The sequence below is a fragment of the Antennarius striatus genome, chromosome 15 (genome assembly GCF_040054535.1).
Source record: "Antennarius striatus isolate MH-2024 chromosome 15, ASM4005453v1, whole genome shotgun sequence".
NCBI lineage: Eukaryota > Metazoa > Chordata > Actinopteri > Lophiiformes > Antennariidae > Antennarius > Antennarius striatus.
The window spans coordinates 14,863,427-14,884,671 of record NC_090790.1 but is presented as its reverse complement, the minus strand read 5'-3'; the positions used below and the strand labels follow the sequence as shown (position 1 = coordinate 14,884,671).

The following is a 21,245-nucleotide window of genomic DNA, read 5'->3' as shown; positions in this document are numbered from 1 at the left end:
AGGGGTTGACTGGTTCCTGTGGTCAAACTGGAAACGACTTTCTCACACTTTACTGACGTGGAGATAAGATGGAATTTTCCACATTCCCACAAGAACACGGCCAAGTGGTTTTCAACCATCTAGTAAACTAGATTGGCTTCATATGCAAACAACAGGTAAGTGTGAAACAATTTATTGACACTGAATTCACAAAATCTTCATAAAATATTTGTTGTCATATAATTGACCACAAATAATGAAACGTAACAAGAAAATATAAGATGATCAAATTTAACCTAAATTTTAATTCTGAACATATATTCCATAACATCCATAACATTTCTGTCAGTTTCATGAATGTTTGCTGGTTGCCTGTATATCTTGGATCATATGTTGTCATTGCATTCCAGTCTATTTAATTCCTACCTGCTTTGAGTGAGCACTTTAAAATAAATTGATTTGACTCAATTCACTCTTATAATAACTGAAGTTCGACAAGTATTATGTGTTTAAGTGCTTTACAACACGGTGTCTTTGGTACTTTCACATTACCGTTTTTCGTGTACTGGATGACATTGAACATTGAAGTGTTCATGCTGCGTTCAAATCACTCATCAGGCTTTTTTTTTTTTTTTTTTTAACAACCGAAAGACCTCACAGGAAAAAAACCCCCGACGTGACTGGAATCACAACCATCCCGTTTCCTCTTAACGTGACAGCAGACAAAGCCGTCAGAAATAGACAGAATTATCTATCTTCACCTCCTGACGCCATTTATTGTGATTCATTTATAGTGAAGTATTTTATTACATGGTTTAATTGTGCTCTGATTTTCAGCTTCTTAGTCTTATTGCGATGGATTGTGCTTCACAAGTCTAAAATAACCTCCTGATCGGAAATTCCATCCAATTACCTGCGTTGATAATTACATCAATGAATAAACCATTAAAACCCGCCCCCAACAGCAAAGGAGCGTTCTGATTGGTCCGTTCAGAGACGACCTGCTAGAAATACCAGGTGAGGACAGGGAGGCAGGAACACCTGAACCAGACCAACCTCGTCCGCCACCTGCAGCCCGAGACGCGACATGTTTTCCGGATCCGCTCTGCTCCTGCTCCTCGGCCTCAGCTCCGCGGCCTGCTTCGAGCTGCTGCCCGAGGAAGGCGCTCCCCGCCGGGCAAGATTCTCTTCCAACAGCCCGAGTGAGTCCCGGTTCTGGTAAACCATAAGATGTGTTCAGATCAGTGGAAGAATCCACGCAGTGAGCACAGAGGGGATGCTGGGTATCAACATTATTGAAATGTTTATTACTTATATATGTTTTTCTTTAATTCATTTTTATTTTATTATTCACCAACAATGTTTAGTATTGATGGTAGTTAAGTGGTAAGTTTTTATTTATTAAAGTAAGATGTTCATGCTCCAAGTGGGTTCAAACACTCAGTGAATACTGTAGAACAGTCATGATGATATATCTGACTACATCTGCAGGTGATCAATAAAAGTGCTGATGGTTTGTGTTTTGCAGCTGATGTGGCCAGATGTCTGAACGGCGCCATCACCGTCGGCTGCGGATTCTTCTCCTGTCTGGAAAACTCAACCTGCGACACCGATGGGATGCATGAAATCTGTGAGCTGTTCTTCCACACAGCCGCCGTCTTCAACACCGAGGTCTGTCTGCTTGTCTACCTGTCTGTAGGTCTGTCCGTTGGTCTGTCTGCCTGTAGGTACGTTTTTCTGACGATGTCTTCCTCTGCAGGGTAAAACCTTTGTAAAGAAGAGTCTCCAGTGCATCTCTCAGGGAATCTCGTCCAAGGTTTTCCACACGATCCGCCGCTGTAACATCTTCCAGAGGATGATTGCTGAGGTTGGTGACCTCACTCTGATGACAGCAGATGCTGCTCTGCTTTTGTTGGTCACTGACTTTTTGTGTTGTTCCAGGTCCAAGAAGAGTGTTACACCAGTCTGGACATCTGCACCGTGGCTCGGACCAACCCCGACGTCATCGGAGAGGTGGTGCAAGTACCCACCCATTTCCCTAACAGGTAAATGTCACGAATGAGTCTGAGGAATACTGGAGGCTACAGCTGGTGATATAGGTAGATCCCGGGTGCGCAGTCCCCCGGTGGCGGGACCCCTGGTAGCCTTAACCCGTCTACCCAGGAATCTAGCCCTGATGAAAAATCATCAACTCTTTTTCTTTTAAATTGCGTTGCCCGGACATTTGTTTCTCATTTTGCAGTTTGAAAGAAGCTAAGCTTAGCATCCTCGCTACTTCCCGTTCTATTCTAGATGATGATAAGGATGATTTGAACTTATGCAACAAAAATATAGATGTTAATGTATTTATATGTGTTTCACTCATTGAGATGAATCATACTGTCCTCAATACATGATTTGTTAACGCGAGAACAAAGGTTGGGTTTTTTTCTTAAACATGTTAGACCTCCTGTGTGTTTAATATTTGCCCTTAACCCCTGCAGATACTACAGCACCCTGCTGCAGACCCTGCAGTCCTGTGACGAGCAGACAGTGGCGGCGGTGAGGGCCAGCCTGGTGGCTCGGTTGGGGCCCGACATGGAGACCTTCCTCCAGCTGGTCCAGAGCAAACCGTGCAGCGGCGGCACCGGCTCCAACGCTTACAACAACCCCGCCAGCTGGAGGAACATGCCCGTGTTCAACATTCAGCCCGGCTTCAGGGGCCGAGACCCTACCCACCTGTTCGCCAGGAAGAGATCTCTGGATGGCGTGGAGGGAGGGGTCAACGGTGACAACTAGAAAACCTGCAGTCCAGAATCATTTAGATTTAGTGGCTCGTTGTTCTGTCACATATGTCACTATCATTTTATTTGTTCAGTGTGACTGCCTGACTGATATTTATTTTCTTAATTTATGAGGCTGTTAATTTTGATGTGAGCAGTTGGAGGATGCTGTCACGCTGGTCGTGGAGCTCCGGATGACAGAGAGATCAGTTTATTCACATTTAAAAGAGACATTACTGTGGTTGATGGTGGCTGATGGCAATAAATGATGATGCGTGATTGATTCTGACTCCGATGATCTTAAACACACAGAAACACGCAGTAATCCACAGAAAGATGAGAAAGGACAAGACACACACACACACACCCTCATCAAGAAGTACAGGTAACTAACTACACATTCTATGGATATTACATCACATCCAGGGTGTGGTAAAAACAGATATATAACATTAAAGTAGTAAAGAATATGGTTGTTATATATTCTAACATATAGACAAGTAATAAAATAGAATGTAAAGTTACTGCAGTGTATCTCTATGGTAATAATACTGCTATAAGTCAGTACTCAGTGGTTTTAGTTTGCCGAACGGCCACCAGGTGGCGACAACAGAGAACGTAGATTTTACATTAAAAACATTTGATGTGCTTTCATTTATCGATGAAACAAGGTCATTTTTTTCTTTTTTTCAGAGGCAGTGTGATGTTTGCTCCTGTTCTATCATCATTTTACCTCTAACCTTTTACAAAGTTTCATTTAAATCATTATTTTAGATCCAAATGCAACAAATGATCCTGAATTTCAAAAAACACCCTGAAGCTGGAAACAGATGCGTGAATCTTTTTCAGTTTTCATCTATCTTCACCTCAAATACTCCTTTAACATCCACACATCTTAACAATCTAGAATTTCAATACATGAAGCTGCTTTTGTCAAACAACTTTGGTACAATTATTTCAAGAGTTTTCTCAAGAAATTTTGCATCAAATGATGTTTATACACTATTATGTTTAATTCAAACAACCCAATAAGGTTCATTTAGGATAAGTTGTAACTAGAAGCACAACCAGTAGATCACAAACCTCCAATAGCTCCAATAGTCTGTTGTAATTACATTAAACTCCAATAAAAATCCCCAAAACATACGTGCACTTTCAAGATGGCATCATTTGGGTTCCTGTTCATACAAGTGATAAAAATTGTGCAAATCAATTCAAAATTTTTATTTCTGGAAGACACGCAATGCCTCTGCAGTAATACTAAATGATTAATTAATGATTTTGAGATAACAGCTCTTAAATGAAACACAAAGGTCATCTGTCCTTTTGAGTGAAAACACAAATGTTTGTGCTGCACACGTCCATGAACGGGAGTACCTCCTCACCTCCGGACTGACTTACGAGCAGGAAATGAGGTCATTAGTCCTCAGTGTTGTTTCAGGCTGGCTGACTGGAGGTGTGAAGTGACACTCAGCCATCTGTCCCACAATGCACAGCCTGACTCACCTCACTGTTCCGGGCCATTAACCCCCTTCAGGCCAGGAAAGACAGATTACCATCCCACCCCTCTTAGTGCAGGAGGTGTGTTTACCTCCCCCATATCTGCAGCAGATCTCAGATGATCAGGCAGCTGTTAACAGCCTCATCTCCAGGAATTAGAGCTGTTGAGCAGCAGCTCGTGGAAAACAGGGACTGTTTGTCCAGTGTGGAGGAAAGCAAACACATTTCTAGAAGATGAACTGGGGTTAGAAATTAAGAGAAGCATAATCAGATGGGAAACATATAAATGAATACAAACGCTATTCATTGAAATATGTGTGATGTCTTATTCTCTTTTAATTGTACAGTGTTTGAATATGCATTTTTTAAATTATATTGTAGGTGTATTTTACTGCTTTTTATACATCATGGCCAGGGGGCTACAGATGAAAACTAGCCTTCTGGCCAATTCTGGCTTTTTTAACCATGTGTAATCATGTATTTTATGAAATTGTATCGTCCCCTTTCAAATAAACTAAAAATAAACACTATACAGTTTACAGTCACAGGTCCAGATTGTGTGGATCAATAGTTACCAGTCAAGCCATTGTCGTTTGCTTTTTCTCCTAGCAAATAGGTCACAGGTCAGACTACAACTAATGCATGTGGTACTGTCTGATCATGAGTTTGAGTTTTGAACTGCCAGGCAGGAGGCCAAAGAGGAGGTTTATGGATGTAGTGAAAGAGGACATGAAGGTAGTTGGTGTGAGAGAAGAGGATGCAGCTGACAGGGTTAGATGGAGGCAACTGATTTGCTGTGGTGACCCCTGAAGGGAAAAGCCGAAAGGAGAAGAAGAAGACTGTCAGATCATGAATAACGTGTAACCCAGGGAGGTAAAATCTGTAGAAAGTTCGTTCAAATGTTAGCCAACGTCTAAATAACCAATATGCAGGAACAAACATGACATTTGTGTGACACTCTTTGTTTTTCTCTGATAAACTAAACCAATCAAAACACGTTCTGAAGGTGTGGCATTGCATTTTTTAAAATACAGTGCTATATAGATTTTGAAGTAAAAATATAAATATTTTGTACACATCTTGATTGTAAAATCCGACGGGGAAATATTGCTTTGCATTAATAATGATTAACAATATGTTTGTGTTCTTGTTGATTCATCATCAAATCATGAGAACTTAAAATTACTTTTTTTTTTTCCATTTTGATTTAATATCAGCCTGTAATATTGTCAATATTTTAGGTGGTTTCCTATTTGCCTTGAGCGTAATGAGCAGTTTGTTTCGTAAGTAAATAAAGACGTTCACTATTTTCTGTTTAAGGGCCCGCTGATGTTTGCTGATTAGCTACAAACGCAATCCTGCATTGGTGCGATCTCTTTACACATCAGAACGTGTTTGTGGCTCGAACAACAGAAGCAGTTACCGCCTTGAATTAGATCGACTTGAAACAAACGGCTTCATAGATAAAACCCACACATTAGCTGGATGTCACCTTTAAAGTGGTTTAATCAACATGTCAAAAGCATACACTGATTATTTTTGTGACTTATTCATTTTGAAAGTACTTCAAATGCTGAATGTTGAGGAAAGCTAAGCATCCGTCTGCTGACAGGTAAGCACAGTGTAATAAAGGGAAGGACTGAAGTAGAAACAGCAATAAAGTTACAAGAAATCTGTAGGAGTGTCTGATGAAGAAAACTGTCTGGAAATGAATTCTGGGACTTCACAGATCTCAGAAGGCGAACTGGAGCAGAGGGGAACAGATTTGTCTGTGTGTGGCTGTAACTTAATACACCAAACACATCAGGTATGAATTTGTGAAGTCAGCCAGAGGCTACAGAGGAACGAGATGTCACAGGGACCGGAGTGGATGATGTATGGAGCTCTGGTTCTACCCAACACGTTTCCCCTCTGTGGAACGGAAACAAGGCCTCAGCCGCCGCAGAGCCAACCAGCCTGAGGACGGAGTGTGTGATCGATGGTCCAGAGGTCCTGCTTCTTTCCAAAAGTCATCCGTTTAAATACTAGACACGTTTACCAGGTGGATGTTTCCTGTTGGAGGAACCGGGATCACGCTTTATCTCCATTCCAAAGGTCGCTCAAAAAAAGAAAGAAAATTGTGATCGATCTGATGTCAAAACGAGTTGCTGTGTCACATTAAATACTCCAGTCAGAATCTGCAGCATTTATTAAAAGAGAAAACAACTTTTTACGTGTTGAGAACAAATCTTTTCTTTGGGTTACGAAACCATCAAATGTGGTCATCTATCTCTGCAGTACACACGTTGTATATTTATATCCATTTAATCATCAGCGTCACTAATGCAGTAAATATTTAGAAGGATTTTAATACTATGAATCAGTTATTTTGCACATTCATCTGGAATTGTTAAATCAGCTGGCTGATAAGTGCAATGCTGAACTGTAACACTGGCAGACGTCGTTGTTGGCATCACTACTGACGACCAAACACGACTCAGAAACACTGACTTATTAGTGGAAAATAAATAACTGATAAAAATGAAAACTATAAATGAGAACCTAATTACGTCCAGAAGGATTAGGAAGATGAGATAAAAAATACAAATAAAATTACAATTTTCACATTTATACACATGTTTTTAGATACTTTGTTATGTGCTAACTTCTCCCTTTATGCCCAGCTTTCATATAACAAACTATTATTTACAATATTTACACTTCTTATTAACATTAACACAGTATAACGGGCCAATCAGGAAGCAGACTCAGCTGTGACGCTCTTCTAGAGTCTTTCCACCCTCTATGAACGCAAGCTGCTTCCTGAGGCCGTCCTGGGGGCTCCAGCTGGTCTTCGCATCAGGATGCAGCTGATGGACGAAAGCAAGGCAGTTCGTCCGGGTCGCGTCTGGGACCGTCGTCATCCCGAGAAAAATGAGGGTGATTCAGGAAGGGAACCGGTCCCAGGATGCCTATGTGGAGTCGGAGGAATGAGTGGAGCTGATGTGAGAATACTGAACCAGAGGAACGGACAGGTCCAGGTACTCCTGGGGAGAAACAAGCAGAAAAAAGTTCATTTTAGGTACTGTTGATCTACAGCTGTCAGCTGACACTCAAAGAGAGAACTGTTAAGTAAAAGTCAAAGACTGGGATTTTGCTCAAGTTTCCCACAGTCCTCAAATGCATCAGGTCACAATCAGGTCTTGAATGAAGCCAGAAAAAGTCTTGATTAATGACACGCTACCTGGTTCGCCATCCGAGAAAGAGCGCGATCTAAATCTTCTACCAGCTGCTGGAAAGTTGGTCTGTGAGACGGGACGGCGTGCCAGCAGTCCTTCATCATCAGGTACCTGTTCAGACAACACAGAACATGGCCTCAGACCGGCTTATTGGCTATCACTCACTCATCCAAGAAAAAAAAGTTCTGACAGATTTTTTTTTAACTTAAACATGTTTTCTCCTTTAAAGTTTTGAAAACCTTATTGATTGTTTGCAAAGTTTATGGTGTTGTGTGTGGATGAACTCACAGCTCTTGTGTGCAGGTGGACGGTTTTTCCATGCGATGTCCCTCTTTTAGCAGCTTGAACAGCTCCTCCACAGGGACTCCGGGGTAAGGCGACCCCCCCAGGGTGAAGATTTCCCACAGCAGGACACCGAACGACCACCTTTAGTAGCAGAACAGACCCATAAAAAAAATAACTCTCTTACATGTGGGGTTTAAAACTTATACCTCTCTAACAGCTGTTTGGTAGCACAAATCTAGCTACTGCAATGTACCTTAGCTTAGCATAAATATTACAAATAGAGGAAAACTGCTTGCATGACTTTATAAATAACAAACTACAGTGACAGCTGTTATAATTCACTGAATTATTCTGAGTTCAGTAATGATTCACTCACACATCACTTTGGTGTGTGTAGACGCGGTCGAACAACGCTTCTGGAGCCATCCACTTGACCGGCAGACGACCCTGGAGGAACACGCTAGGTGGTCAGAACACATGAAACATCTTATTGCTGATAATTTTTAAAATTTTAATTTAATATACTCGAGTAATCCCCGAAGGGAAATTAAGAGCACACTCTAGTTAGTCCAATCAAATCACATGCATATGTTAGTGTGTACAGGCTCTGAACAAACAAACACACACAGGGGGGCCTGTACGCATGCAAAGGAGGTACAGTGGCGGGCAGCTCCTTTGTGGTGCGCCCCAAATAAGCAACTTGTAAGGGGGACGGCGCCTTGCTCAAGGCCGCCTCGGCAGTGCTCCGGAGGGGAGATGACACTTCCCACTGTCAGCTCACCTCCGGGTGTTTTTTTGGGCGGGAATCGAACCGCCGATCTCTGAACATTGGACGACCACGCGCTCTACCACTGAGCCACCCGCTGCCCCTATTCTGTCGATATTCAGTTGTTTAAATTTGTCTCACGTTGGTGGTCTTTTTGTAGTAGTCGATGTGGTGGATATCTCGGGCCAGACCGAAGTCGGCAATCTTCATCACGTTGTCTTCAGTGACCAGAACGTTCCGCGCTGCCAGGTCTCTGTGGATGCACTGTAGAGGACAGACAGGTTCGTAGCAGACATGTCTGAGACTCACAAATAAACCAGCATGCTCTAAAGAGATGAATTTATGTCTGGCATGCAACAGTCACAGATATTTCATTTTAACTGTGTCCATAACGTTTTAAAAACGACAGATTTCAGAAGTAGAAGCTCCGCCTGCCACGGGATTCCTCTGACCTTCTTTGAGGCCAGGTACGCCATCCCTCTGGCCACCTGATACGCCGCTGACACCAGCTCCGTCATCTCCACGCTGCCCAGAGACACCTGCCGGGAGCCGCTCCAGTACTCCAGCCCCGCCGGGCGGCGGGTGCGGAGGTGCTCCCTCAGGTTGCCCTGCGAGGCGTATTCCACCAGGACGTAGAGAGGACCTGGACACACACACACCGGAGGAAGAGGAAGTGTGAACACGCGTTGCTGCAGACCGGTACCACGCACGGCACACACACTCACCGTCCTGGGTGCAGGCGCCCAGCAGGTTAATGATGTTCTTGTGTTTACCGATCGTCTTCATCATTTCCATTTCAGAGATCAGGTCAGACAGGTCCTTCTCTGTGGCATCAGCTGTAACAACAACATCCGGTTCAAACGATCTAAAGTCCAGGGTGCAGGATCCGATGCAACTCTCTACCAAACTGTCTTGCAGTTATATGCAGACTAGAAGGAAGTAATTCCTTTCAGGAAGCACTTCTCACCTTTGAGCATCTTCACAGCCACCTTTGTCAGACGAGTCGGTTTATTTCTGTCAAGCCCGACAGCCTCAGCCAAAACCACCTGCCCGAAACAGCCTTCGCCCAGAGGCTTCCCCAGAGTCAGCCTAATTACCATACGCACACAAAAACATGAATGAACCTTTGTTTTTTCTCTGTGCCCACGTAATAAAATAAGCACCTGAGCAAAAGGAGGTCAGACACGCTCCAAACACCCTCAGGTCTCAGACTGAAGAACGCGTGCATAAGAATGTGCAAAACAGCCCGAGATAACTTCAGCCTCCTCATTGTAATATTTCATTAATCAAAAGTAATTATTAATGACCTGTTAAAGAGCGTCTGGAGGCTTGACAAACCATCAAGGAAACAATTCCCCCGGCAAAAACGGTGCTGGATCATCTGCATAAAGTCGAACCTGGCTCGATGTTATCGGCCAGTCAAACACTACGGCATACCTTTCACGGGGCAGTTCCCACGCGGGATCGTAAGGAAGTTCGTACTCCGACACCCCGGCCAGAATGGTGGTGGCGGCACTGGAGAGACGAGACTGACGGATGAGACACATCCCAGACTGAAGCGAAGATGACGACTCAACAGAGACCTGGAGACCGACAAGAGACACTCGTTGAGGAATACTGGGAGGATTCAATGACCGGCTGTCATTAAGTCAGTGTTAAATACCCCTGGCATGCTTTTAAATGGTGAAGTGGTTGTGGTGATGTCAGGTTGGTTTTTTGGGGGGCCTTTCAAGTCTGAACCAAAACCTAACAGTTTCATATTTCAGTACTTTGTCTCTCTGATGTAGCAAAACTGTAATTGCAGCTGTAAGAATCAGTCAACACAGTCTGCAAAGAGGGAATCTGTCAACAGACCTGGAAGCAGCTGGAAAAACGGTTTTTGTTCTAAAACCTTTCCTCAAACTAAAGAAACTGATGGAATATCAGATATTATTGGACTAAATATAAACCATAACCTGTTAAAGAAAACCTGTACTAAACCCTGGATGTGCTACCTGTCTCCTCAGAGGCATGCTCTTAGCCAGTTTTTGGACGGCTATCTGACTGTTGAAGTCACTCTTCTTCGGGGCGCAGCAAAGTCTGCAGACGACCGCTGTGACTGTGAGGATGATGATGATGAAGAATCCAAGGCAGTAGATGAAGATCTCCAGGTATGTCTGCGAGGGGACGGGGGAGGGTGGCAGGTCTGACACAGGAGGAAACACGTCAAACCAGTGTCGGAGAAAAACGGTCGGTTATTTCTGCACATCTCGACTCACCATCGACGACGGTGAGCCACGCTGAGTGATGGGAGACGCCGATGGAGTTTCCTGCCAGACAGGTGTACTCCCCAGCATCGCTGAGGCTCACGTTCCTCAGCGTCAGAACCTCCATCTCTTTATCTGTCGTGTTCAAACCTGCAGTCTGAACGATAAATGATTCCATGTTCAGGTCAAAATCAATCGTGTTACTTCCTTCCTGTTTGGGATTGTGTCCCTCAGCCTCAAGACCTCTTTCTTTAACAACACAACAGAGATGACCTTTAAATCCTGGTGTCATGTCAGAGGATTTAGAAGACAATTGTTTCCGCTCAAGCTGCGATAAAATCAGATTCTCATCCGGGGTCAGGTCATGGTGTCAACAGTCATTCAGTCTACCCCAGTTGCCCTTCCCATCAACACTTTCCACTTCATACCCTTCCCTGAGGCATTCTCAGCTGCAAAGAAGCAAGTAATCACCCCAGTGACTCCGGGGTCGACTCTGGGTCCGCCTCCCGGTTTCTATGAAAACCCTCCAAAAGCCAGACGTGGCAGAGGCGCTTGTTGGTGAGCAGTTACTGCAGTACTCCAGGGGGCCTACCCCACTGTGGCCCCACCAACAGTGAGACAGGCTTTGGGGGTCAGTTTAGTGTGTGGTTGGTGAAAAAGGGGACACGGTTTGTTGACTACAGAACCGCATTTGAAAAAAAAAACTTAAATAAATACTTTAAAGAATTAAATATGAATGAAATGTGTGTTAATATGTTACTTTTGAACGGGGGCCCCAGGAAACCATTTAAGGACCCGTGGGCGTCCCTGGACTCCACTTGTTTACTAGTTGGTCTGAACAAAGACAAATCATCAGCTGAAAACACTCCTTTGGATTTAGTTTTATCACTTCTATTTCTTTACCCCTCGATTCTGTCTTGCAGGCGACGGGTCAAGCACTGAGCCTTGTATAACCAAGACTGGGTAACACGGGAGTGAATGACCAGGACTTGGAGCCTTACAGAAGCTCTTTCATTGTTTTCAGGAACACTGTGGTGCGTCCTCGGCTCCCGGCTGAATGACCGACACAACAAACCACTCTCTCATAGAATTAAACATCTGACATGTTTTACTCTGCCAGAGAGAAATGACACAGACTGGCTGCAACAAATACACACCAGACACTTAACATGTAGTCCTCGTTGTCATACATCACAACGAAAGGAATTTACAATAAAACATAAATTACTATGAGGTTCATCCAATGTGATGTTAGGTTAGTTAACAGACTATTAGCTGCAGGTGGAGATGTATCGGTACATGTGGTTGAAGTGGACTGACCTTAAGGACAAGAACATACGGGTGTCCGTCCGTCCCCTCCCTGCTGCCGTTGACCATGATGTGTTTGAGCCACTGGATGTGAGGCTGTGGGTCGCTGAACACTCGACACACAAACGACACGTCGTTGCCGACCACTGCGGTTTGGTTGGCCGGCAAGCCGGCCTGTAGGATGGGCCGGTGAGGAGAACGCTCTGAAAGAAGACCATTGAAACCAGAAACACATTAATACACCAAAAGCAGCGGTAAAAGAAAGACAATTTCATCTGGTCTGCTGTTCCTCACCCACGACATCCAGCAGGTAGGTGTGTTTGAGGCTCCCGTACTCATTCTCCACCACACAGGTGTAGTTCCCTTTGTCAGACGGAACAACGGATTCCATTATCAGAGTCCACATGTGGTCTTTGATCTGAAAGAGGAGATGCAAATTAGAAAATGGCTGTGGACGTGTCGTTTTGTCTTTCCAGGAGCAGTTAGCGACGCACCTTAAAGCCACCGATTCTTTGGTCCTTCCTGAACTCTTTTCCGTTCTTGTACCAGCGTAGGGATGGAACCGGGTTCCCGGTTGCTTGACAACGGAACTTCACAGTCCTGCTGGCTGGAACGGCATGGAGCTGCTTCTCCATCTTCTCTGGCATCACCCACTGAGGCGCCAACTCTAACAAGGGAACCATCACCATGACATCCTGTTGTGTTTGTACTGCTTCAACATTTAAAAAGACCAATGAAGAGAAAATGGAGCCTTACGCTGGAGCTTCTCATTGCTCATTGACAGCTCATTGGACAGTTTGTTCTCTTCCGATGACGACTCGTCGTCATCTTCATCTTCGGATGATTTCACTGCAATAGAATACAGATTTCTAAGATGTGGAAAAAGCTGTGCTGATGTGTGCAAACACAGAACGGGCAGATCTGTTCCTTCCAGTGGACAATGAAACCAGTGTGTGATTTGCCCTCTGACCTCTAATCCTGGCTCTGTGAATGAGGCTTTAAGCCTTCCTCCTCCACAGCCGGGCTCGCCACAGCTCAGTGCTTCACCCACAAAACACCCGCTAAAGGACAGAGACCTCCTCAGCGTCTGCCTTCAACATTAACAGCATGGAAGCACACAAACACACCTACAGAGCTTCCTGCCCACACATTTTTATAAAATGTGTAGGCATTTGACTGAGATGTAAACAAGTTCAGTGTCTGTATAAAAGCAAGCCAGGATAAGGAAGGGACTTGTTAATTTAAATAATTGTTTTTTTAAAAAAATTATTAGTAACTTCTTCCTTTTAATATACCTGATTTACTGCTGTATGGTCACTGGACTAATTACGGTGGGCAGCTCCAGAATCATGGCGGGGGATGGGTGATTGTGCAGCTCACCTCACATATGATTTTTTAGATGCACCGTTGCAAAGGCCTGTGTAAAAGGATCTACTATTTTAGACGGACTGTTCGTGAATGCGTACATTTAAAATAATCAGATTTACAGAGACAAGGTTGAACAGCTAGCAGTTGTTAGCACATATCAACCCGAAAATGCACAACAAATGCATCCAGACAGCTTTTAACTTTTTGTTTGACATGCAAAACAGCTGAACATCACCTAAATGAACCTGGACATCCGTTCCACAGTCGTGGAACTGTTGACGAGAAAACCCCCAACCCTTCACGGTTCACAGACACCAAGTTTATGATGCAAAAACTACATCTGAGACACATGCAGCTCTCTTAAACTGCTAAGCTGAGTGTTGTGGTGCTGAGAAAAACACAGCGACAAATATGCAGTTTCTGTTAAACACATCAAACAGTATATAAAAAGATCAGTGTGCCTGGTTAGACAGAATTCATGGGCTGTACTGGAACACTAATCTGGTTTTCTCCTCAGACAGCAGAGACTCAACATTCATTTGAGACATCTGAGAAGGTGTTTACCAAAAACAGCAGAGGATAAATAGGACGGTTCACCAAGAAAGAAAAAAGAGTCCACAGGCTCCAAAACAAGCGAATCACCTCGACCCGCTCTCAGCTGGAGACCAGATGGGTAGAACACTGAAAGTAGGGGCACAAACCCTGACTGGAATTGAGTATCCATGTTTTCTCTGAGGGGTTCATGCTGTGTTTCTGTTTCTGGACAGGATGCAGACCAGGAGCCAGGCCTCGGTTACACCAAGGAAAAAACCCTTTCACCAGTTTCACATGCCTTTGAGCCAAAAACAGCCAAACCTTGAAAAAAGTAACTTTCCCATAACAGAAACACATTCATTGGAAACTTTGTGAAGCGTTTATGTGAAAGGCAGAGACCACAGACATGAAAGAGAGCTCAAACAAAGAGAGGAGCAACAGCTCCAAACACATAAACCAGTTAAAGAAGCTTAAAACACACCAGCAGCTCCAGTAACTGTTAGGCTTTACCTCTGTCAATGACTCAATGACTAAATGTTGTCATTTCTGTCTGATGCAGCAAAGATCAGTTTAATTTTAAGAAAGTAAATTTGAATGTTTCTCTACAGTTAAAAAAAGTGAGGACTTTTTTGTCCTTGTGTGTGTTTGTGTTTAAGTTGGCAAATTGGAGAGTTTGTGTCTTCTTTTTTCTTTCTTTCTGCTAGGACTTAAATATATTCATTTAAATGTCACATTAGACTAAACAAAGCAACAGAACTCCAGATTTGAAAAGCAGAATGCAGGCTAGTCTGGCTGAAACTAATCTATGTGGAAAACACACACACATTCTGACATCATCTGACCACCACTAACAACAACGAATGTCTCAAATGTACTCGATCCCAAATGCACACTTGTGGTGCTTGTATGTGTTGACGGTATCGTACCTGTGTCTGCATCCTCTGAGGCGTGAGGTCTGGACTGGGTCAGAGGGAACCAGACCAGTAGAACCAGCAGGAAGCAGGTCAGCAGTAGCTGGGAGCAGCGCGACAAAGACATTGTGTCTCAACCCACTGCAGAGAAACACATTATAAAGTCACATTACTGCGTGTTCTGTGTTTGTTTTCAATAATATTACTCCAACTTTAATTCAATATTTTTAAAAAAATTACGATTAATCTATCTGCTGATGTGATCCTTTGGTTTAAGGATAAATGTCACTTTATCACCTTGTAATAAATGACACGGACATCGTGCCCCCCCCCCCCCGGGGGGGGGAAACATTTGTTACGTCTCATGCAGTGAATCACACACTATAGTGAAAGACCATTTGCTGCACGTCATCTCAGAGGTGTGAAACTCTTCTGGTAAATTCATTATCAGAATCAGAGGATTTATTGATTCCTGAGGGGGGAATTACTTTCTTACAATTGCTCTGCTCCAGAAAGAAACATAGATAATGTAAGAGTAAGTGAAAAAAAAGATAATAATGAGCAAAAAAAGAATAGGAATAAATAAGAGAATATAAAAGGTATATACAGGTACATTTGGTCCAAAATATTACCATGATCAATTGTATCAGCCAATAGGATCAGCCCTGTCTTTTTCATAATAGTTTACGTTCCTAAAAAAACTACCCAATAACACCAATAACATACTAAGCTATCGACACCCAAGATAGCGTAAAAAAAACCTCACCTATGTCTACCAACAACTTATCCAGTGAGCTAAATAACTTTATGAAGATGTCATGACGTTGTTGACGTCTCACTTAGAAGTCTTCATGCAATGTTGCTCCAGATGTGCTAACATTAGCTGCTCTTGATGTGCTAATGTTAGCTGCTCCTGCAGGAGACTTAACTTTCTGTCTATAAAATGTCCAGTTTTCACCTTTTAGATATACTTAGTGTTTGATCGGGTGTTTCCTCTGGTGAGACAGATCTGACTTCACCACAGATGTGTTACAGTGAATAACACATCTGTTATTCACTGAAGCAGATGTGTTATTCAGAGCTCACCTTTGTTAGCTCACTTACAAAGGTGAGCTCTCAGGAACTGAAATTCGGTCCAGATGGATTAGAATCATCAAGCCTTCAGTTAAAGCACATAGTCCTCTCACACTTTGAGACAAACATTTTTAACCAACTCCACATCTGTCTGGAATGAGCCTCCTCCGAATCACATTTCACTTTCCCTCCATGTTGAAGCCTCACCTACACAACAGATTCTGCAGCAGGCTGGCAGCTCCAAATAGTTGTCATACTAACACACCAACGAGCAATCCGACGCCCACACATCTGAGCTGGAAAACAACGTACAGCGAAGGGCCAAACAGGAAGGAACCATGCTGATCCCATGGTAAACATGGAGGAGTTAATTTAAATGAGAACAAGTAACGGGAGGTGAAGGAGGAGGAGGCTTTAAGACGAAGAGGATGTGTTACTAGCTGGGAGCCCACTGTGAGTAAGTCTCCACATTTAATGGAGGCGTTTTAACAGCCGACAAACAGCACACCATCAGAACATCGAGAACTGGAGCAGCTCTATTAACAAGAGCTAAAAGCAGCTTCACACCAGGTCTTCAGGCCAGCTTAGATAAAATAAACCACTGGAAAAAACAGTTTTTAACACACTTGAGGGATGTTTATAATATTGGAAGAAGCCTTCGGATATAATTTATAGTGGTATTAAGAATGAAAGTATGTATGTTGATAAATTATACTTTGAGGATATTATAGTATTGGATTATTATTATTGATATAATAATGTGAGTGCCTATTTGGGGTTATTATTGGTGATTGGGGAGGCTGAGACTAATTATAATTATATATATATATATATATATATATATATATATATATATATACACATATATATATATAAAAAACAATTAATCCATAAAGTTGAGTGTTTTCTTAAAATAAGGAAGAACTTCTCCAGAAACAATGTCCAAGACCTGAATATGTGGCTCAAAGTAAATGCTGCCTTCACAAACGTGCACAAAAAATTCACAAATTTTTTACTCAACAGACCACAGGACAGTTTTCCATTTCATTCCAGTCCATCCTAAATTAGTTCTGGCTCAACAACGGTCGTTCTGGATCCAGGTTTTTATATGGATTCCTCTGTCATTTCTGGAATCAGTGACAAACCCTGTTCACAGATCATGACTTCTGGAAGTGTTCCTGAGCTCAGACACCAACATCCGCTCCAGAAGTGTTTCTAAACCAGTGCTTTCTGAGAGCCCCAAGATCACAGCAACGCAGGATTTGTTTTGGGCCCCGTCCCTCACATACAGATTCTCTAAATCTTTTAATGACATTGTGACATTAGACAATGAAACCACCAAATTCCTTGCAGTTTTATTGAGACACACGTTCTGGAACTGTTGCAACCAGCTCACAGAGTGGTAACCTCTCCCCATCTCCACCTCAGAAAGACTTTAAATACCAAGTTATGTTACCAAACTGTTGAAAGATTCCCCCCCAGATGTTTATGTTTTTATCTGTCTGTCTATCTGTAATACTTAAGCGCATTTTTCTCACATGTTCATATAACCCATTTTCCTAAATGCGACTATTTCTAGGATTAATTTACATTTTGTTGCAAAATTTACAATACAGTGATTTTACTTGCATTGAGTATTTCATGATTTTTAGTTATGTAATTTTGTTAGTGTTTTTTATTACTGCATTATATAAAATAATTTACCAAGGTTTTTACAGTATGTAAAGGCTGGTTATACCGAAGTAAATGTTCTGAATAAATGCTCTGCGATTTTAAATGATCTGAATTTTGATAATTTACCTTTAAATAAAGTTTACTTACTAAATACTTTAAATACTTGTGTACTTTTACCTCACAGTCTTTCTTTTTTCCATATAAAGTATTTTTACTTTATTTGAATGTAGCTTAACTTTGACAAAACTTGGCTAGGTCACTAATGTTAGCTAAATGTTTACTGGGAAAAAAAAGTCCATACAAACACAGAAAAACACCCACAAAAAATAATTAAAAATTAACAACTATAAGTACTAGATAAATGGTATTTAGAGGTAAATAGAACTTACCGGTAGTCGGTTAATCCAGAATTAGCTGTTATATCCGAGGTAAATCAAGTGTATCGTCAGCTTTAATATTAGCCCCAAAACCCCTCCGTTAGCCTCCAACGCGTTAGCCGCGACAATCCCGGGGTTCAGATGGGTAGGACACAGGAGCTGCTTCTGCCGCTGACGTGTTTCTGTATATTAACAGCTTTTCAGATGTTTCAAACGTCTCGCACACGGTTAAATCTCCTAAAAGAATCCCATCTAGCAGCAGGAGAGTCGGTGGTGTTCCCCCTCAGTCGCTCCCGGACCGTCCGACGTGGGAAATGCGCTCCTCCTCTTCTTCTTCTCCGATTTTGAACTGGAGTCGTGCTCATTGTCGGTATGGTCTCGGTCAACACAGAAGAAACGCCCCCAAGGGGAGTGTCTTCCGACACGCCCGTTAGTCACCCGCCCCCTCCTCTCCGTTAATACCCCACACTCCAGCGAGTTACCCTCTCTCTGCATTAATTACCCCCACTTCTGGACATTGACTCTTTTTTTTCTTCTTGTTTTTGCTTCCCTCCTATTTGTCTGGCAGGAAATAGAAAGTCTGAGGAAACCGTTTTCATTTGGTTTGGTTAAAGTTTAATAGGCACTCAGCTGGTTTTCACGGGCTTAGGTACTACAGTCACTGCAAAACTCACTCGATTGAATACTACAATAGAGAAACAGCGATTGTTTACAACCTTGACTCCAAAAGAAGTTACTTTGTTGAACATGAATGTAATAGAATGTGTTTGTTGTTGTTTTTTAAAATCATTTTCTATTCTTCAATGACATTCAGTGCAAATGAAACAGAATCGACTTCATAATAATATTTTTGTAAATATACTTCTATTTTGAATTTAATGCAGCAACTGTGTTTCTGAAATCAAGAGAACATAGGACTGGGAAAGGTGAAAATGGTCAGAAATTCTTGATTGTGACCATTCAATGAGTAAAGAGGTTGACTGGTAACAAGTGATAGATTATGATTGTATAAGAGGAGCACCCTCTAAAAACGGAAGACAATCCTCAATAACGATCCTCAGGCACCATGAAACAAACAAACAAAAAAATTCTGCCCGCATATAATTTATTTTACACTTTCACAAACCACCAAGTACATGAGTGACTAAACCAAAGCAAAAAGTAAAAATCGTTTTAACAATAACTCAACAATGTAACTGTAACTTCACAAAGGAAAAAAATGCATTGACAGTAGAATTCCCTTATATCAGAGTTTCCGTGGAGCACATAGAAGACAAACAATACCTTAACTTACACCCATGTTAGACCACTCAGCAAAATCAACAAGTAAACAAAATTTTTAAAAAAATCCCTTTATCCATATCTGCACTAAAATTCATATGTAGTTTATTACATCCCACGAAGTCGATGTATTACATCCTGCTTCGAAGCAGTGATGTATTGTAATTGTCAGTGTTCGTGTGTTCGTCCGTTCCTCCGTTCATCCGTCCGCTTGTCTGTTAGTCCACCAAATATCTTTGAAACCGTTGCAGTTAGAAAGATTAAACAAAGAGCACATTACTCAGGCGGGAAAGGGGATGAAAATGAGATGATGACCTTGACCTTCAGAAAACTAGGTCAAATTTCAACTTTTGTACACTCAGGAACCGGATAAGATATTAAGACGAGGGAGAAGGCCAGTGTGAGTAAGACCATAGATCAAACCTGTGCTTTGATTTACCTTGACCCATGAACCCATACCCATGGTCAGGGTAAAATTTTGAATTCAGAGACTGCAACATTCTGCGACTTACCCTGACCTATCCTGAAAGTAGGTTAGGGTAAAAAAAAGTAGCCTGGGCATACTCTGGGCGCGACGCTAGTGCACGCTAGTGCAGAACCCACACACAAAGACAGACAACCATGCACACTCACACTCACACACTACAGGCAATTTGAAACGGCCAATTAACCTGAAGCACATGCTTTTGAAGGTGGGAGGAAGCCAGAGAATCCAGAAAGAACCCACACAGACACAAGGAGAACATGCAAACTCCGCACAAAACGGGACTCAAACCCGGAACCGCCTCGCTCTGCAGTGGCAGCACTACCCAATGCACCACTGTGCCCCCTATATAACATTTGAGGACAGACTTTTCACCTTGGCTCTCCTCACTATCACGATGATCTTTCCTGCTGCCCACAGTGGCACCATGAGAACAGACGACAGCATCATGATCCATCCCAGTACGAAGACCCAGTCAGGGTAAATGTACCGGTCATTAAACTGGAGGTGTTTGTACTCAACCAGGTAAAGGATGAAGGAGCTCTGTGGAGGGAATGTGATTATAAGTTATGTCTTTTCTTCATTTTATAAATACCTGTAGACCTCTCTTACAGTTATACATGTTTTTCTTGTTTTTTTTTGTTGTTGCTATAATTCATGTCAAACGTTTGTTGGCTAATATTAACCTACTAAATTATGTTGAACTGCATTTCCTGCCATGTGTGACCGCACTGCCTCCAGAGCTACAACAGTCCCAATGCCAGACAAAATGATTACATAATTGTGTGTGTGTGTGTGTGTGTGTGTGTGTGTGTGTGTGTGTGTTTGTGCGTGTGTGCGCGCGTGGCTTCACCACAAAGAAGTCAAATAATCTATTATTAAAACAGAATATCATAGAGCTGAAGTTAACAGCACTGCTAATCAAATATGTCTTGTGACATTACAAAATAAAAACATCATGACTGAAAGAAGTGATAAAAATTACCCAGTTTTACAGATCATTTTAAGGAAGTGAGATTGGTTTACTTACCAAAACCTGATGTCAATGCCAGACACTGAGAGAAATCCATTAAAACAGTGACAAGCTCTGGAGAAGCATAATAATCCAGAAGATGAAATATGTAAATCCCTCCCTGCAGCAGGAAGACAGCAATCAATGTAATGCAAATTTCTAGTACTATTTAATTTACCTCTGTGACCAGCATCAATTGTACAATGAAGGTAATCAGGCAGATGACAAGACAAAGATTTCATGTCTTCCTCTTCTACGAAACAGCTTTGGAAACAAGTCGAATATTGTATCGCAATGCTAACTGCATCTAAAGATGCAGTTATCTTTAGATGAAACACACAGTAACTCACCTTGTGCCAGTAGAAATAATTTCATCCAGCAGGTTGCAAATCCTTCCTGGGTGTACTGACCAATTGAGGTCTCCAGTAAAAACAGAGGTATCCCAAACAACACAGCAAAAAGACCA

At 42.4% G+C, this 21,245-nt stretch overlaps 2 protein-coding genes across 3 annotated transcripts; one reads left to right on the top strand and one right to left on the bottom strand.

Moving 5' to 3' along the window:
- The first annotated feature begins 1,033 nt into the window (after positions 1 to 1,033).
- stc1l (stanniocalcin 1, like) lies at positions 1,034 to 3,010 on the top strand. Its single transcript, XM_068335201.1, has 5 exons — positions 1,034 to 1,181; positions 1,508 to 1,650; positions 1,739 to 1,846; positions 1,921 to 2,024; positions 2,463 to 3,010. Exons 1-5 carry the CDS (start codon positions 1,067 to 1,069, stop codon positions 2,755 to 2,757), a joined length of 765 nt encoding a protein of 254 aa, XP_068191302.1. The 5' UTR covers positions 1,034 to 1,066; the 3' UTR covers positions 2,758 to 3,010.
- A 3,401-nt stretch (positions 3,011 to 6,411) lies between these two features.
- fgfr1b (fibroblast growth factor receptor 1b) lies at positions 6,412 to 18,332 on the bottom strand. 2 transcript variants are annotated; one of them, XM_068333975.1, is made up of 17 exons: positions 18,015 to 18,332; positions 14,893 to 15,018; positions 12,821 to 12,913; positions 12,559 to 12,731; positions 12,359 to 12,482; positions 12,077 to 12,267; positions 10,769 to 10,913; positions 10,505 to 10,695; positions 9,948 to 10,093; positions 9,478 to 9,599; positions 9,236 to 9,346; positions 8,963 to 9,153; positions 8,652 to 8,774; positions 8,121 to 8,191; positions 7,748 to 7,885; positions 7,465 to 7,570; positions 6,412 to 7,267 (listed from the first exon to the last, which is right to left on the bottom strand). In XM_068333975.1, exons 2-17 carry the CDS (start codon positions 15,002 to 15,004, stop codon positions 7,193 to 7,195), a joined length of 2,112 nt encoding a protein of 703 aa, XP_068190076.1. In that variant the 5' UTR covers positions 15,005 to 15,018; positions 18,015 to 18,332; the 3' UTR covers positions 6,412 to 7,192. The 2 variants fall into 2 exon arrangements, with proteins under 2 accessions (XP_068190076.1, XP_068190077.1); XM_068333976.1 differs by lacking the exons at positions 6,412 to 7,267; positions 7,465 to 7,570 and having other exon boundaries at positions 8,121 to 8,204.
- Between the last annotated feature and the right edge of the window lie 2,913 nt (positions 18,333 to 21,245).

Bases quoted from the DNA above. Each gene is read 5' to 3' on its own strand.
- stc1l (XM_068335201.1), top strand. From the start codon at position 1,067: ATGTTTTCCGGATCCGCTCTGCTCCTGCTCCTCGGCCTCAGCTCCGCG. The intron at 1,182-1,507 runs GTGAGTCCCGGT...TGTGTTTTGCAG, and splicing joins ATTCTCTTCCAACAGCCCGA to CTGATGTGGCCAGATGTCTG. The intron at 1,847-1,920 runs GTTGGTGACCTC...GTGTTGTTCCAG, and splicing joins TCCAGAGGATGATTGCTGAG to GTCCAAGAAGAGTGTTACAC.
- fgfr1b (XM_068333975.1), bottom strand. From the start codon at position 15,004: ATGTCTTTGTCGCGCTGCTCCCAGCTACTGCTGACCTGCTTCCTGCTG. The intron at 12,268-12,358 runs GTGAGGAACAGC...GTCTTCTTTCAG, and splicing joins CTACCTGCTGGATGTCGTGG to AGCGTTCTCCTCACCGGCCC. The intron at 8,775-8,962 runs GTCAGAGGAATC...TGTCCTCTACAG, and splicing joins CGTACCTGGCCTCAAAGAAG to TGCATCCACAGAGACCTGGC.